Source organism: Pezoporus occidentalis, unplaced genomic scaffold, assembly GCF_034315485.1.
Source record: "Pezoporus occidentalis ecotype Australia unplaced genomic scaffold, CSIRO_AGI_Poc_V1 ctg55, whole genome shotgun sequence".
Taxonomy (NCBI): domain Eukaryota; kingdom Metazoa; phylum Chordata; class Aves; order Psittaciformes; family Psittacidae; genus Pezoporus; species Pezoporus occidentalis.
This window is the reverse complement of record NW_026915888.1, coordinates 3,309,926-3,326,572: the sequence shown is the minus strand read 5'-3', so window position 1 is coordinate 3,326,572 and position 16,647 is coordinate 3,309,926. Positions and strand designations below refer to the sequence as shown.

General features: G+C 41.5%; 1 protein-coding gene across 9 annotated transcripts in view; it reads left to right on the top strand.

Moving 5' to 3' along the window:
- Positions 1 to 16,647, top strand: part of RAPGEF6 (Rap guanine nucleotide exchange factor 6) — a 115,680-nt gene that overhangs the window by 65,674 nt on the left and 33,359 nt on the right. For all 9 annotated transcript variants that reach the window (XM_062638118.1, XM_062638121.1, XM_062638113.1 and 6 more), the window contains 9 exons: positions 2,778 to 2,909; positions 8,890 to 9,073; positions 9,899 to 10,035; positions 10,739 to 10,897; positions 11,426 to 11,578; positions 11,885 to 12,049; positions 13,364 to 13,471; positions 13,786 to 13,989; positions 14,786 to 14,894. In XM_062638118.1, the coding sequence (XP_062494102.1) occupies positions 2,778 to 2,909; positions 8,890 to 9,073; positions 9,899 to 10,035; positions 10,739 to 10,897; positions 11,426 to 11,578; positions 11,885 to 12,049; positions 13,364 to 13,471; positions 13,786 to 13,989; positions 14,786 to 14,894 (1,351 nt within the window). The remainder of the gene's footprint in view (positions 1 to 2,777; positions 2,910 to 8,889; positions 9,074 to 9,898; positions 10,036 to 10,738; positions 10,898 to 11,425; positions 11,579 to 11,884; positions 12,050 to 13,363; positions 13,472 to 13,785; positions 13,990 to 14,785; positions 14,895 to 16,647) is intronic.

The following is a 16,647-nucleotide window of genomic DNA, read 5'->3' as shown; positions in this document are numbered from 1 at the left end:
TGGAGGAAGCTGGCAAATCACTTCTTGTACAGCATGTGTTGCCATAGGTATAGATAGAAATACTACTGCGAGGCTAAATTAAGTATTCATTTAGAAAATCAGGGTTAGCTGGGAAATGTCTGTTCACACTCGTGTCCCAGTAGCGTGGCAGTTCTTGTCCTGCTTGCATCTTCAGTTATCAGACATCTCAAGTGGGGTGGCTTGAAAATGGAATAGTTTCAGGTGAGATCAAGTGAGATGCGGTTCAGAAGTGATGTGTAGAAGTTACGGTTTAAAATGGCAAGTAAATAGTTTATTTCTGTGTTGAGTTCATCAGAATTTCATGGCTGTTTGGGGTTTTCCTATTTGTGGCTGCTGGGGCACACAACTAGCTAGAAGATAAGGCAGATACATAAGCCTGTGTCTGAAAGCCTCTGAGGTGGACACAGATGAACATTGTGGTTTTGAACTTGTTTCCCAACACGTAATTTTTCAAGCTATGCACGCAATTGTAACAACAGGTTCTAAGTTTCTCCCACAAACAAAATCATAGTTGAGTAGAAAGTGAACATTATTCACCAATATTAAGCCAATTTTAGGCCCCTTTCAGCAAGTTCACTGCCCCACGCAGCGCATCCTTCCCGCATCCGCTGTGATGCTGTTACAGAAACACCCTACCCATGTATTGGTGCTTAGTGAGCTCTGGAAGAAAGAACAATCAGTTTGGGCAATAAAAATGGCATACGAAAGACAGAAGCTGTGATTTATTTTGGGAGATGGAGTAGAGTGGCAAGCAGCACTTTAAAGGTCACTTGTCTCAAATAAACCTTATCTCTCTCTCAAATTTCAAGAGAGATTGTGGTGTTTCCTTGCATCCAACCTGCATTAAATGTCTTTTACAAGAATATATTGCAGACTCCAGCCGCAGCATTTTACACGCCTGTGTGCTGTATAGGTGATAGAAATGAAGGGGAGTGCTGGCAGGGAGAATGAAGATCGATTGAAAGTGATTAATGAATTGATTAGAACAGTTCTTTGGGAACAGAAGACTCTTTGAGCCAGAAAAGGCTTTGATAGTGCCAGTTTTTGGTAGAGAGAGGCACCTGCTGTTGTTCTCCTGGGAAATCCCATAGGATCAGTTCTGCTCTTGGTCCTACTTGGTTCTTGGAGCTGTTCTGAAGGTTTGAGGATCTGGATAGCCTAAATTTAATTTCCTTGTGTCTGTATTATCACAGTCAGTGTGGGACTGGCTCAGGGATGGAAAGAAATCTGGTTGAAGCTGAACTTGGAGCCAGTTTTTGGGGTAGGGAGATGATGAAGATGGGGACAGGCTGGGGAGATTGCAGCAAATCCGTGCTCTCGTTAAGGCGGGGGTGATGAATCCGCATGAGTTGATTTGTTCCATAATTTACTAAAGCTCTGGGATTTTTCAGCTGCAGTGACCTCCAGTGTGTCAGGGGCTGCCAGCAGCCCTGCCTAGCAACTTGCTAGCAGCTACCGGGCTGTGCTGGATGCCATCCTCCTGGCAAATGACGCACTGACCTTGCTCGTGCGTGCCTCTGTCTTGCCGCTTGGCCGATAGCGTTGCAGTGTGTTTGCAGAGGAGCTGGCTGACGTGTGAACCCCTGGGAGCAGAGGAGCAGTGTCACCCTGCAGCATGGGGCCACCAGACACTGTGACGGGGACAAGCCGGAGGAACCACCTCCATCGGCACAGAGGTGTCACCAGCAAAAGTAAATCCAGATCTCTGCAGGCTTTAAGGGAGATAATATAACACTTGCTGCCCTGTGCCCATAGGTGTCCGTACTCTTTCCGTATGTGGCACAAAGATGCGTGGACATATTCAGATGGATATATACGAAGCCAGCCTGTGCTCTGGAGCAGAATTAAATGTCAGCTTTCCTTCTTCACTTCTACACATCTCATTGCTGTTGGAGAGGTCACCTCTCGTTTTACGTCACCTCTCGGTGTACGTCGCTTCGTGCTTCATGTGCTGACAGATAGTGAATGTGTCTCTTGGCCACTGGATTGGATTTTGTCAGCTGAGTGTTTTGACCTTTCTGCTGTTCTCAAATCCCCAAAATAGATTTTTCAGCCTGTTTTTTGGGTGTCTAAACATAGGCTTCAAAGTGCTGCGTTTCCTTTGTGCTTGGATCAGTTCACTCTTCTATACCTACTGCTTGGATGTGTTATTTTTAATGGGAGTTTGTGAGAGTTTAGCGATCTCTTGCTTTTCAGACTTTGTCTTTTCCCAATTTCATGTGAAATAGGTAGTAATGTACAGGGTGGGTATCTTAGACTTTTCTTTTGTAAGTAAAATAGACACAAAACTAGAATAAAGTAAATAGTAGGATAGTGAAGAAGTTCTGTAGTCTTTCATTTAGGACAAGAGGGAATGGCTTTAACCTGCCAGAGGGGAGACTGAGATGAGCTCTTAGGCAGAAGCTCTTCCCTGTGAGGGTGCTGAGGCGCTGGCACAGGGTGCCCAGAGAAGCTGTGGCTGCCCCATCCCTGGCAGTGTTCAAGGCCAGGTTGGACACAGGGGCTTGGAGCAAGCTGCTCTAGTGGAATGGGTCCCTGCCCATGGCAGGGGTTGGAACTGGATGAGCTTTAAGGTCTCTTCCAACTCAGACCACTCTATGATTAGTCAAGCTCAGTCTAACTTGTCATACCTTTTGAGAGAAAGCTAAGTTACAGATGGATATTCAATTCTGTAACAAAAGTTTTACACATAACTTTGTTTTCAGATCAAACTTACACTTCTTGTTTTCCTTTCTTTCCCCACGTCTGTGTTACAGCTTCCAGCCGATCTTACCAAGATGCATCTTACCGACAATCCTCATCCTCAGGTGACGCATGTCCCTTCAAGCCAGTCGGGATGTAGCATTGCCAGTGATTCTGGGAGCAGCAGCCTATCTGATATTTATCAGGTAAAACTGCATTTGTGTTGTGTTTTTCCTCCCTTGATGTTAAACAGTCCCAAAACAAAACCACCGGCCGTTTATCCAAGGCTTGACCCCCTGATGCTTCTGCACATCCCTGTGTTGCTTGTGTGATTTGCAAACTCCACAGCCACACAAAAGTGAACTAAACTCCTTGTAAAGCTATCGTTACTGCTTTTCACATCTTTATAAGCCCCAAGTGTGCTGTGGCTTTTAAAAGTCCCATTTCATGATCAACTGATCATCTTCCTTCTTTCTGCAGCGGAACAAATTCCATTAAATCATTCTTGTGTTTCAAATACCTTCCTTGATGATTTGTATTATTGTTAATAACAGATGTTCTGTTCTGCAAGCCAAAGTGTGGTAAAAAACACACTCTCTGCCCTGATTGACTGTGGAAATTCTAGCATTGCTACTCTTGCAGGAGAGTACCTCACATGATGCTCAAGCAACTGTTGAGCATGATGTGGATGTAACTTGACTTAAGACGCCCGTTGCCTTTCCTTGGTGCTACCCAGGTACTATTGCTATACTGGATGAAATAGTTTAGTGTTATATCTATCTACAGCAAAGTATTGCTAGGTAACTTTAAGGCATTAAAAGCCAAAATCCTCTTAGAATACAAAGTGTCTCTAAGCATTTTTGTCCTATTTAATCTGTTACCTTACAGCTTCTTTAGATTTCCTTGCTGCCAGCTAGGTCAGGAGTAGCTGGAATCCCTGAGAGAGTCTTCACGGTCCTCTGTGAATTCTCTGATGGTGCTGGAAGATGTTGCTCTGTCTCTTGATTTATTTATTTATTAATTTTCTGAGTCAACAGAATTGATTTAATTAACTGGAATCACCAGATCTAGTCTGTGTATTGTACCTTAGCATCTCATATATCAGGATGCTGATGGATGGGTCTTCCTGACCATTGTCTGCCTCCCTGTCTACCTGATGAGCTTGGCGAGGTTGCTCTAAGTGAAAAGCACTTAAAATATATTATTGATAACAAAACTATCATTCTAGGAATGAGTGACTCCTCTGTCATGTCTCGTTCCTTGCATTTGAAATGCTTTATGGCTGCTCTTCAGAAAATGCCAGAAAACCATAACTGCTAAACAAATGAGATTTATATAAATAAAGAAATAATGGAGTAGCATATTTATATGCACTAGCAAATGAACGGTGGTGAAATGTATTTTTGTACCCTAAGGAATGATTAATGATATGAAAATGACTGCAGATTGTTAATAAACCAACCCTCTGTTGTTTTTTTAATCCCTTTTTTAGTGAATTTTTCCTATCTGGTTCCTGTGTGCCGAATGTGCAAATTCTTACCTGTTAAAAGGTATTTTATGGGCTTTACTGCAGTAGCTATAACAGTTTTGGAGAAGTCTCTTCGTGTTTGTCACACAGTTAGAAGTGCATGGGTAGATACTGTGCGATAAAGTCATGGCACAGTATTTAACACAGCATTATATTGCGGTGACGCATCAATATAGACAGATTCTGAAATCAGAAAGAGAAGTGTTTTCCCCAATATTCATCATTATATTATGAAAGCAGAGAGTCTCTGATACTCAATAAACCTACATTTTGATTAAATGTATTGGCTCAGTAGCTGAAAGCATTTTTGGTGCATTGAAATAGAGCTTTTCATAGAACCATTTGGAAAATGATGGTTTGCTTTTGCTTTTACAGTCAGCTTCATATCTGCAACATGCCAAACTCTCCAGGAGTATCATTAATGTCAGCAGAGAGAAAAGCATTTTTGAGTAATTGTGATTAATGTAGCCTTGAAATGACCTTTTGAATTAATGGTATCTTTAACATTAATTTTTACAGTAAGTAGTGCAAACGTAATTCCAGAATAGGAAAACACAATTAGAGTGGTAGAAGCAAAGAGCAAAGCAATTTTTTATGAACATTGGAAGGGGTTTCCGTTCCTCTGTGTACACTGGATTCATTGACAGTGTTGAAATGAGGTTTCACTTGTTCCAGCTGCCTCTCAGTCCAGGATGTTAAACAGGAAGCGATGAACAGAAAGCTTGAGGTGAGATCAGCAGAGAAGGAGTCCTGCCTGCGAGCACATTGTACGAGACCCTCAGCTGGCTGCAGAAACACAGGGACATACATTTATAAAGACATTTTTCTCCCTCTTCCTGTACCATTACTGCTCCCTGTTGAAGCTTTCAGTGTGTTTATGGTAAAATGCCCAAATACATCTATTGCAAGGTCCAACTTCCCTGGAATACTGCAGAGCAGTTGTTTCTCTGTTGGGCTGTAGGCTTTTATTTTAACAGAGAGAATAAAGTAAGTTCTCCCATACAGGTTTTAAAACAACTTTAATTTACTCAAAGTGGGGGTTTATTACTGTGATTTTTTTCATTCAACCCATTTCTGATGCTCTGCTTAGCTTCAGAACCACAGAAGCAGGGGAAGCTCTATGGTTATGCTTACCGAAGTTGAAATGAGGGATTTTACCCCTCAGCTGCTTTGCCCTGTACCAAGTATCCTCATATAATAATTCAGCAGGTATTGCAGGATGAAAGCATCTTTCTTTGCCTTTTCCTGGCACAGGCCAGGGCAGCAGGTAGTCCAGATCGTCTCTCCAGATGTAGGTGGGTAGGGTCTCACTCTACTAGAATGAATTAGTTCCCTGTATCGACAGCTTGCAATGCTGTTCTCTTAATGAGCAGCCAATTGTTTCTTATCTGGTTAGTTCTGTCAGTGATGTACTTAAAGCTTCTCTCTTTCTCTTCTTTGTCGATCTCTCATTTATCACTTTGGCAGGATATGCTATTTGTGGGCAGCAACATTATTGCCCAGCACTAATTCCAGTTGTGGTTAAGGTTTGGATATTAAAATGGATTATCTATAAAATATGCATATGGGAGTGGGCCTTACTTGAGGGGTTTTCTGTCAATTCTGAAGAAAGGCTTGGAGTTTTTTCTCCTGACAGAATTGACATGAGGGAAGGGGAAAAAAATCCCTTGTTCTTAATAGGTTGCATCAGGAGTCACAAGCATTAAATACGTTATCATATGGAGTTATTACAGGAAATCTTTTAAGTGGTGTCGGGGTATGTTTCTGACCCACATTATAGTGGAATACGTATCGCTGTCACTACAACACTGCAAGGGCTTATTCTTGATGTCTTTAGCTTCAAAGTGTAGGCCAGTGGATGGGACATTGCCACAATGGGACAAACAGAGCTGATCCATGTTAGCTGGCAAAATCTGCAGTATTACATAGAGTAATAATGTATTTTAAGATAGCAAATAAGTGTTTTGACCATGATCTGGTGCTAACTTCCCAGGTGAGCCCCTTGACACGCACCGTTTGAGGCTGTTCCAACAGTCTTCTCAGTAGATATTCTTGCCATATATTCCCGATCCTGAAAATCCATGTCTGTGTGAGATTCGGGGCTTGCAGCTTCTGCTTTCAGTCTGTACATTAGTGACTCATAAATGTTTCTGTTAAGGCTGATTTTGATATTTGATAGTGGAAACAGCTGGGGCATCGTGCTTGGGAAGAGCAGCCACTTCTGCAGATGGCTTTAGGAATGAAATCCTTCCTGTCCTTTCCAGCACTGCCTGACCTGCCAACGTTTTGTCAACCATCTGCACGTAATCTTTGAAACACGGTTTGAGGATCATCTCTTATTTCATAGCTTGATCAAATGATCACATTTATCAAGAAAAGAAGATCGGTTCATTTTCCTATATATAATATACAATGAAAATATTAAAGAACCACTTTTCAGTAGACCCTGTGGCCTGTTTTGTTAGCTTAGTTTGAGTTTATCAAAGGGGGAGTTAGTTCTGTAGCCTGTCTTGCTCTGCCTGGAGAAGTTGAAATAAATTGTGGCTATTTGGCTGAAGAAATGCTAGAAAAGTCCTTGCAGAAAATGCTGTGTGGATCACGTGCTGCTGAGACTCTCCAAGCACAATTTGCACTTGGGCTTAATTCCAGAACTGTTAATGTGAGCTACATAAGCCAGTAAAGTGATGTAATGTAAAACAGATTTAACCCTATATATCCCATTACCCTCCTCTGAAAGAAATACTGATGTTAAATCATTTAAGCCTTATTTCTTAGGTTTGCTGGCTAACCATTAAAATGAGGGCAAGCTCAAAAGGTCCAAGGTGATGTCTAAATCCCAGTATTTTTCTGTCTAGTCAGAGAAGGAAATGCTGCTCATCTGTCAAAGTGCTGGGGCTGGCATTAGCTGATCAACATGGAGCGTGTGGGAAGACGGAGGCAGCACAGTCTGCTGTGATTGAATCACTTAAAATGAGTGTTATTTTGTATGAGGAAAGGAAGGCAGGAGACCAGCATGGCTGGAGGAAGACCTCCTGGTCAAACTGAAGCACAAGGAGGAAATGCACCCAGTGTGGGACCAGGGACATTATCCTGGGAGGAAGATAGGGATGCTGCCCGCAGGTGTGGGGTTTGGATCAGGGAAGGCAAGGCGTGGTTGGAGCTGGATTTGGCAAGGGATGGGAAGGATAAGAAGGGTATATTAGTCAGAAAAAGATTACAGAAAATGCACCCCCTTGCCTCCATAAACGGAGGTGAATGCCACCCCCTCCTGCCTCCATAAAGGCAGGAGGACCAGTGATGTGGAGGAGGTTGAGGCACTCAGCAGTGAATTTTTCACCTCAGTAGTCACTCTTCCCACATCTCTCAAGTCCCTGAACCTCAGTGTGGGGACTGGGGAAATTAAGTCCTTCCCATGGTAACAAAATTTCAGGTTTGAGACCACCTGAGGAACCTGAACACACACAAGTCCATGGAACCCAACAAGATGCATCCCCGGTCCAGAGTTGGATGCTGTAGCTGCTGTAGGCACTCTCCATCTTACTTGCAATGTCATGGCAGTAAGAGGAAGTCCCTAGTGCCTGGAGAGAAGGGAACAAGGCTCCAAGGAGACCTTATTGCAGCCTGTCAGTACTTAAAAAGGGGCTTATGAGAAAAACTTTTTACCAGGACCTGCTGTGGCACAAGGGGCAACAGTTTTAAACTGCAGAAGAGGAGGTGCTGAGCCGCTGGAACAGGTAGCACAGAGAAGCTGCGGCCGCCCCATCACTGAAGTGTTCAGTGTCAGGGTGGATGGGATCCCATCCTTTGGTTTGGAGGATTTGTGAACATGCAGAGCATTTGCTGCTTTGGTTTGTTCCGTGTTTTGGTAAAATCTCCAGGATTCCTCTTAAAGTGAAAGGGAATATTGTCAACGTGTTCATTTAAAAAGCTAAACTCCCTTTTCTGCCAGTCTCGATGTAATTGCTTTGTACTTCTCAGTGACACATCTTGTTGTTCAACTCTTTGAATTTAAACAGAAGAGTGATTTGCATGCTGGCTTCAACTAAAAAAAAGTGATGGAGAAACTCCTCGGTGGAGATTGCAAATCCAGAACTGCTGCTTTTTTTTCTTCGCCTCCCATCTGCTTGCAAAGTTATTTTCATGCAATTACATCATTTAAACTTTACATAAGGAATTATAGCGAGTCTTGTGCCATTCTGCTTTTTGTTACCAGTATTGCATTCTCTTCCACCAGCGCGTCGCATGTCTGCTCAGCGTGATGCCTCTGTTGCCATCTATTGATGGCAGTAGAGGTGTATCTACACTGTTGGGTAACCAATGGTAGTACTGAATCATTGCATTATTTCATTGGTAATACAGGGTCTCACGTTGTGAAAAAATGTCATATTTATGTGAATTTGCAAACCAGAGTAAATGCCATCAAATGAGAATCAGCCAACAGAGGAAAGAAAAGTCATCCTTGTCTCTCTCCTCCCTTCCTTTATATACTCCTCCTGCCATACGTGCTCTATGCTAGGATTAAAATCCATGCTGTAATACCAAAATGAGATCAAATCCCTTTCATTTCAGCCGCTGAAATTAGGTATTAGCTACCTAAGATCATAAATCACCAAACTGCAGACACTGAAGTCTTTGTCTGATGGATGTTTGCTTTGTAGGCTACAGAGAGTGAGATGGGAGACGTTGATTTAACAGGTCTTCCAGAAGCACCTGTAGACTCTGAAGATGAAGAAGAAGAGGAGGACGAAGACATTGACAGAACTTCTGATCCGCTTCTGGGGCGAGATGTTGTACGAGAGTGCCTTGAGAAAGAGCCTGCAGATAAAACTGATGATGATATTGGTGAGGAGAAAAAAGATCTCTATGTAAAACTGTATCATATAACGTCTCTAAGAGCATATCTGGAAACCGTTGAGGGAGTTAACATTAAATGTATGTCCTCAAAATAGTGATGCCTTCCAGAAATCACTTTGCTCGAGAGATACGGTTAATTGAATGATTTCTTCTTTTCCAATCTGAAAGAGTATTTGTTCTGAGAAACTTAAGTATTTTAAAGAACAGTCTTTGAGATGCTTGAACTGTGAAGTATTACAGTCATTGTAGGGGTTGATATAAGGGAGGAATTGGTAGCAAGATAGTTTTAACTGCCTGAAATGGTTGAATTAATTATTAAATGGCAGAGAGAACATACTAGTACTGCAGCACAGATACACTTAATTGTAAAGGGCAAAATGTTTGAGATTAAAATGATTTACTGCAGTGTTTGACTAGAAATTGGCATTAGTTTTAATAGTAAAATTTGTATTAAGCTATACTTGAGATTACTTCTCTAAACACTGGAAAATCATTTCAAGCTCCTATCAAGCTTGTAATTACTGTACCATAAGGGTGTTTTCAATTTTTCTTAATGTTTGAAGCTGAAGTACTTTTTACACTCAGCTAGATTGCTGCCATGGAAGTCAATCAAGGGACTGTGGAGTGAGGTTCTGGTCTTTGATGACAAAATGCATACTGGGCTCATTTAGCCAGCAGCACTAATGGGAGCTGTGACACCACTGAGCAATTTTAACGTGTTTAATAGAGGTTTAATCCACCTGTGCAGGGTAGGGTGTCTAAGGAACCCCTGCGCCTTGCAGTCTTCCTACCAACGTCTCCTTTGTCTAACAGAGCAATTACTGGAATTTATGCATCAGCTCCCTGCCTTTGCAAACATGACCATGTCTGTGAGGAGAGAACTTTGCTCAGTGATGATATTCGAAGTAGTAGAGCAAGCAGGAGCCATCATACTTGAAGACGGCCAAGAAGTAAGTTGCTGCTTCCAACGCAGGCAGTGGGTTAGCAAGGGTTTGTGAGGGTGAATGGCTGGGAAATCTGTTGCACCTCTTCCACACTTGCAAGTTAGAGAATTCTTCTCTTACCATATCCAAAATACCTAAACCTTAGCCCATCCCTTTGGGGGATTCTGCCTGTGTATTACTGTGTTACTGCCTGTGTATTAGGAGCAGTTTCCATACATATTCAGTAGGAGGATGCCCAAATTAGTCAGTGGTCAGGCTCTCAGCGTAGCACTCTGAATCACTGTCTTGAAATCCCTGACTGTCCTTGCATCAAGATGTCTGGAATGACCACAGCAGGTCACCCCTCCAAGAGGAGGAGGTAGGCTCTCATCTCTCGTAGTGACCAAATGGGTACCCAGGGGGCGAGTGTTCATTCTCGCTAAATGGTATAAATGTATTGTAGCAATTAGCCCACTGATTAAAAAAGCAATCTATTCATCAGCATTCCTCCCTGCTGAATTAGTTGTGAAATGAATGAAGAACGCTGAAAAGCGTTCCTGTTTCAGTCATCTTCATTGCTTGCCGTACAGTGCACCCTTTTAGTGAATGACATGTTGCAAAACTCAGCTGACAACAAGAATAAGCCTTTCTGAGATAAGAGCACTGGAACAGCTTCTAAAAGTTGTTGAATTAGCTTCACTTTTGAAATCTTTCTTTTTACTTCCTCCAGCTCGATTCTTGGTATGTTATTTTAAATGGCACAGTGGAAATCAGCTATCCTGATGGGAAGAGTGAGAGTCTCTGTATGGGAAATAGTTTTGGGATTACTCCTTCTCTGGACAAACAGTACATGAATGGAGTGGTCAGAACCAAAGTAGATGATTGTCAGGTAAGATGCAGTTCTATACAACTATCTCCTGTTCTTAAGCCTTTAATAAAAGGAAACAGACTACTTGGATCTTGAGGCATGATCTTCATTCCAGGAGCATTAAAAAGGAGGTTGGTCTGTTCTGGGTCAGGGGCCCTGTTGATGTTGAGTTAGTTGTACACTCTGTAGTGCCTGAGATGTATTTCATGCTGCTGTTATATGAGAAACAGGAATTTGAAATATAAGCTGAGTCCACCCCAGTCATGCTGTGCATGGGATTGACATGCAGTAAGAGCAGAGAAATTGAAAATACCCATTTCCACTTCTTAGAGGCTTTCTCCTTTACATGTTTAGCCCACTTGAACCACCTTTGGAGTTGTAAGCAGGTGACCAGTTCTATTTGTCTCCTATTCTAACTTTCTGATGTAGTTGGCAAAACAGGCCAGGTTTGGTATTAAATGCCTTTGTGACTGTGTTGAAGCAGCCCAGAGATGGGGCTACATTCATGGTTTGGGTAGTTACTAACAACCCCGTGTTGTCTGGGGGCAGTTTGTGTGTATAGCCCAGCAAGACTACTGGAGGATTCTGAACCACGTGGAAAAAAACACTCACAAAGTGGAGGAAGAAGGAGAAATTGTGATGGTAAAGGAGCACAGGGAGCTGGATCGCAGTGGAACCAGGAAAGGACACATAGTTATCAAGGTGAGTTTCTTTCTGTGCTTTCCATCTATCTATTTAACCCTTATTTGTTAGTAAATAAATGCAATTTTGGTTTGAATCTAGAGCACACACTCAGTTTTGTTCGTCTCAGGTATTACCTGTGCAAAACATTAGGGCTGAGAGCAGCACAGAGACTTACTTAAACACATTAGTATGTTTTCTCTTGACTTTGCCATAAGTGAAATGCCAAAAGGGAGTGTAATGTTCATATGGTTTTACGTTCACATACTCTCTAGGGAGAGGTAGTGATGAGAGATACCAGTGATGTTTTGCATTTAATTTCTTAAGGCAACACCTGAGCGACTCATCATGCACTTAATAGAAGAACATTCAATTGTGGATCCAACCTACATCGAAGACTTCCTTCTAACGTACAGAACGTTCCTGACAAGCCCCCTGGAAGTTGGGAATAAACTCCTGGAATGGTTCACAGTGGACAGCCTCAGGGATAAGGTCAGTTTGAGTCTGAGAGTAGAGTATTTCAGGTGAAAATGTCTCCAAAGAGATTCCCTTTTGTATTGATGATATACTAGGATTATGCTCCAGCTATTTTATATGAACTGTTCTAAAGCAAAGTATTTTTCACTGGTATCAAGACAGGATTCTCCAGTGTGTTGTATGTGTATAATGTAATATCCTAAATTAGGTTTGACACTTCTTCTCTTCTGCAGAGTGATAAATACTGTTCCTGTTTAAGTTAAAGATCTAAATGCCAGTCTCTGAAATCCCTTTTCACCAGATATTCAGGGAACTCTTGGACATACCCTCTTTCTTTTCTGAACAGCGTTATGCTTGTCTCCCATAATGTTCTATTGCAGAGCTTTTCAGTGTATTGAGCACATTTTATTTGAGCAGCTTATTGCAAACTCTGTACATAAAATAAACTCTGCTCAAGACAGTTGATAAAATCTGGTTCCATAAATAGAACCAGGTTCTACTGCTATGTATCCATGCACATACACATGAAAACTGTTCACGGTTTGGGACTTACATCCCTGTCCAATTTGTTGAACGTGATGGCAGTAAAATTCCTTGCCAGTGGTTTTATGTGTTCTAGCTTTGAGCTGAAGGAAACCCAACAGACTGTCAGAATGCTGTCTTTCTTTGAGTAGGAAGTTGTCAGGGGTCTTTTACTGTGGGTACTGCTTCTCTTCTTACCTTTTTGCGTGCTGTTCATCTTGGCACTACTGTCTGTTAAGAAAAGGAAAGGAAAACTGTCTCAGCAAATAAAGAGGAAATTGTTTGTTTTTTAGAAGAGAAACTGCTATAGACCAACCTTTGTATCATGTGGGTGGATAAAATATTTATAGCGAACGGTAGTAACTGTTGCACATAGGAAAGCAACTGGAAGATATAACTGAAAGTTTCTATTATCAGAGCTTACTTCCTAGAACTTTCTTTAAGGAGATCATAAGGATGCTTTGAAAAGATAAGTTTTATAAACAGCATAAGGAAGAGTTAATTTAGAAGGTGGAATTGTGCACCAGTAAGTACTGGGTGGTGGAGACAATTAGGCATATGATTTGTTCCTACCGTGAAAGGAAGAGAGAAGATGATTTCAACTGTAAATGTCTTCTGCTTCTGTTTGGAACAGACACAGTAATCTGTCATATGTTATTCTATGTTAATCTAGAAGATTAAAGTTTATAGGAGAAGAATCATGGGTACCTTTATATATATATATATATATATATATATATATATATATATGTATGTATGTATGTATGTATGTATGTATGTATATGATTTGGGATTTTCTTTTTCCAGGTGACCAGAGTGGTCTTGCTGTGGGTGAACAATCATTTTAATGACTTTGAAGGAGATCCTGCTATGACTCGATTCCTGGAGGAATTCGAAAAGAACTTGGAAGATACGGTAGGGGCAAAATAGAAGGGGGTCGTACGTCCTAAGAGTGCGCTTCCTCATTTGCCAGCGTGTTGCCAGTGACTAACACATTGGAGTCTTCAATAGGTTGCTTTTAACGTGGACAAAGTTGTTCTTATGTATTTAGATATAAAGCCCATATAAAATAGTATACAGGGCACTCATTTATGTGGTTTATTTAGCAAGGTTTGATTGCATGGCATCAAAATCTCCTTTTTCTGGCACTTGGGGTGTTTTTCACAACTGTTTTTTCCATTTCTAGGGAAATAGAGCTCAGTTTTTTGTTGCTTTCTCCTGTGTTGCAGAAAATGAAAGGCCATCTCAGATTGCTGAATATTGCCTGTGCTGCCAAAGCCAAATGGAGACAGATTACCCTGCAGAAACCTTCTAGAGACTCGCCTCTGTTCTTCAGCCTCCTTGGAGGAAGCGACAAAGGGTTTGGTATTTTTGTAGAGACTGTGGAAATGGGCAGTAAAGCAGCAGAAGCTGGGCTTAAACGTGGAGACCAGGTAAAAAGAATGAAGTTCATGTAAAATACTCTTGTTCAACGTGAAAAGCAAACAACTGGCTGGCATCCTGTGGTGAATGGCACAGTTCAGCTCCGGTTTGCATGTGTTAAATGGGTTTCTTTAAAGTAGTTTTCAAAGTATTTCAAAACCAGAATGGGAAAAGCAACCAAATTGTAGTTAATTGAGGGAACTTTCTGATCGGCGATATGGTTAATCTGAAGCCATCAGATTGGTTTGTTGGATCAGTTCCCACCTTGTGTGGACCATCGCTGTTCACTGAGGCTGATGGAGCAATGGCAGTTCACTTTAGGTGAAGATCATGGAATGGTTTGGGTTGGAAGGGACCTTAAAGCTCATCCAGTTCCAACCCCTGCCATGGGCAGGGACCCCTTCCACTAGAGCAGCTTGCTCCAAGCCCCATCCAACCTGGCCTTGAGCACTGCCAGGTATGGGGCAGCCACAACATCCAGCCTTAGATGAAATATCAGCTGCATGGTTCATGATCCACTACTTTTGATTCAGTTGCAGTTCCCAATTGGAAGATGATGACAGAAAATAAATGTATTTAAAGCATTTGTCAGGTAGAACTGGAGGTCCTGGCTTGGGCACAGGATGTAACTTCACTGACATGATGAAGCTAGTTATTTTCCAAGGAATGTTTTCATCCTACAACTGCTGTAAAGATGTTGTGTTAACTTCTAGAAAGTTCTCACTGTGCCTGTATTGTCACCTTTGTATTTATAAGTCTGTTACAAGTTGTTCTCTTAATAGTCCCTATCTTTATTTCTTCTTAAAGATAATGGAAGTAAATGGACAGAATTTTGAGAACATTACCTTTGTAAAAGCTCTGGAGATCTTACGGAACAACACTCACCTCTCCATCACTGTGAAAACAAACATTTTTGGTGAGTAGACTTTATATATGATGTATTTTTGTGTATGTGAGGAAAACTCCTGTGTTTCTGGCTTTAGAAGTGCATTAAGATTCCACCTTTCTTTCTCAGCCTCACTCCAGGAGTGAGAAGTCCCCTCATTGTGCCTCCGTTTCCTCGGAGAAGTTCTCATGTGCCAGGGGCTGCACGTTGAGTGGCACAAAGCCAGCCATGGGCAGCTCTGTACTCCCTGAGGAGTCCCAAATGGCTGTTTCAGCAGCTTTAATGTCCCTTCGTGTGATAGGGCTGAAACAGAGCCAAGGGATCCGGACCAAAAGATTTTTTTGCCAAGACCCAGCAAAAATGTGAAACTGGGCTTTGTCAATGTTTTTATAATGGCTGCAAGAATGATAGGGTAAATTGAAAAGGGGATATAAAAAGTGATAGGACATAGAAATGCTGGCTCTTAATTGTCAGTGTGAATATAAACACGTAAATACCTCTTTAAAATCTCAGTCAACTCATCTGTTCTGTTTCCATAATCCCCTTCAGGCAACAGAATAACCATAGCTACAGAAAGAAGGAGGCTGCACCCAAGATAGCTCCGTCCTCTGTAGTTGTATCTGAGACTTCCTGATGGTTTCCTTCTCTTACTTTCTTCCCTTAGTTACCTGCCTTTAGTCACTATTGGTTTTCTTTTCAGTTATTACTTCCTGTTTATGACAGTGCAGGTAAAAAGTTTCAAGGTCTGAGCAGTTGCTTTTTCATTCCAAAAGGCCTAAAACCCCACTGTAACTGATGGTCCAGAATCATGTGAAATGACATAAAATAAAGCAGATAGGGATAGATGGTTCATTTGTATTATAAATGTAAGCAGCATACATTGACAATGGGTTCTAATAGCTTTGTGCTACCTGCTGTAATTGCAAAGGGGTTTCTCTGATAAATTTGAATGGATTCATGTCTTGAAGCTTTTGTCAACAGTGATAATTATTATCCTGTCTTTTTAATTGAGTGCTAAGCGCCTGGTGATGACAAGGAGCAATTCCTGTTCTTATATTTGAATCTGTACTGTGAAGCTGGTAGCCTTCAAATTCTATTACATGATAGAAATAAGGAATTTGACTGGGATTTTCAATACAGAAAGTCCTGCTTGTTTTACTCATAGGGGCAGTCTGAGTAATTTCCTCTGTAGGGTTCTGCATTCTCCCAGGATGCCCATGTTTACAAGAGAAAATCCTGCATTTCTGATTTAAGTGATTGAAAAAGATTTTTGAAAAGATCTTTAAAGAAATAATTAGAATTAATAAACCAATTGGATCAATTTGTGTTTAATTCATTTGTGGGAAGAAATACAAAGGACATAGCCACTGTCTTCTCCATGAACTTTGATCTTTGGGATGTCAGTGTGGGTAATAGACTGGCTTACCTTGATAATTGCAATAGGAGATCTGATGCAGCTTCTGTTCAGTAGCATTGCTAAAAGCAAATAAAGGGAGTTTGGAGAGTTATCAGTCTGCCTTGCAGTTATCCTTGCAGAAGCATCTGCACTCCATTATGTAAAAGTTGCAGACAACACAGGCAATAAATACATAGAGCTGATTGCCATGAACATGATGTTTCCTTATAATCTACCTGGAAACAGCAGACCAGGTCTGTTCAATTTGCTGTGATACGTGCTGATTTGATTGTTTTATGGAACATTAAGGGGACTGCTCTTTCTGCTGAGGTAATCAAAAGCAAAGCTTAAATGGGGAAAGACTCACAGCCTTAGAATCAAAGCTAA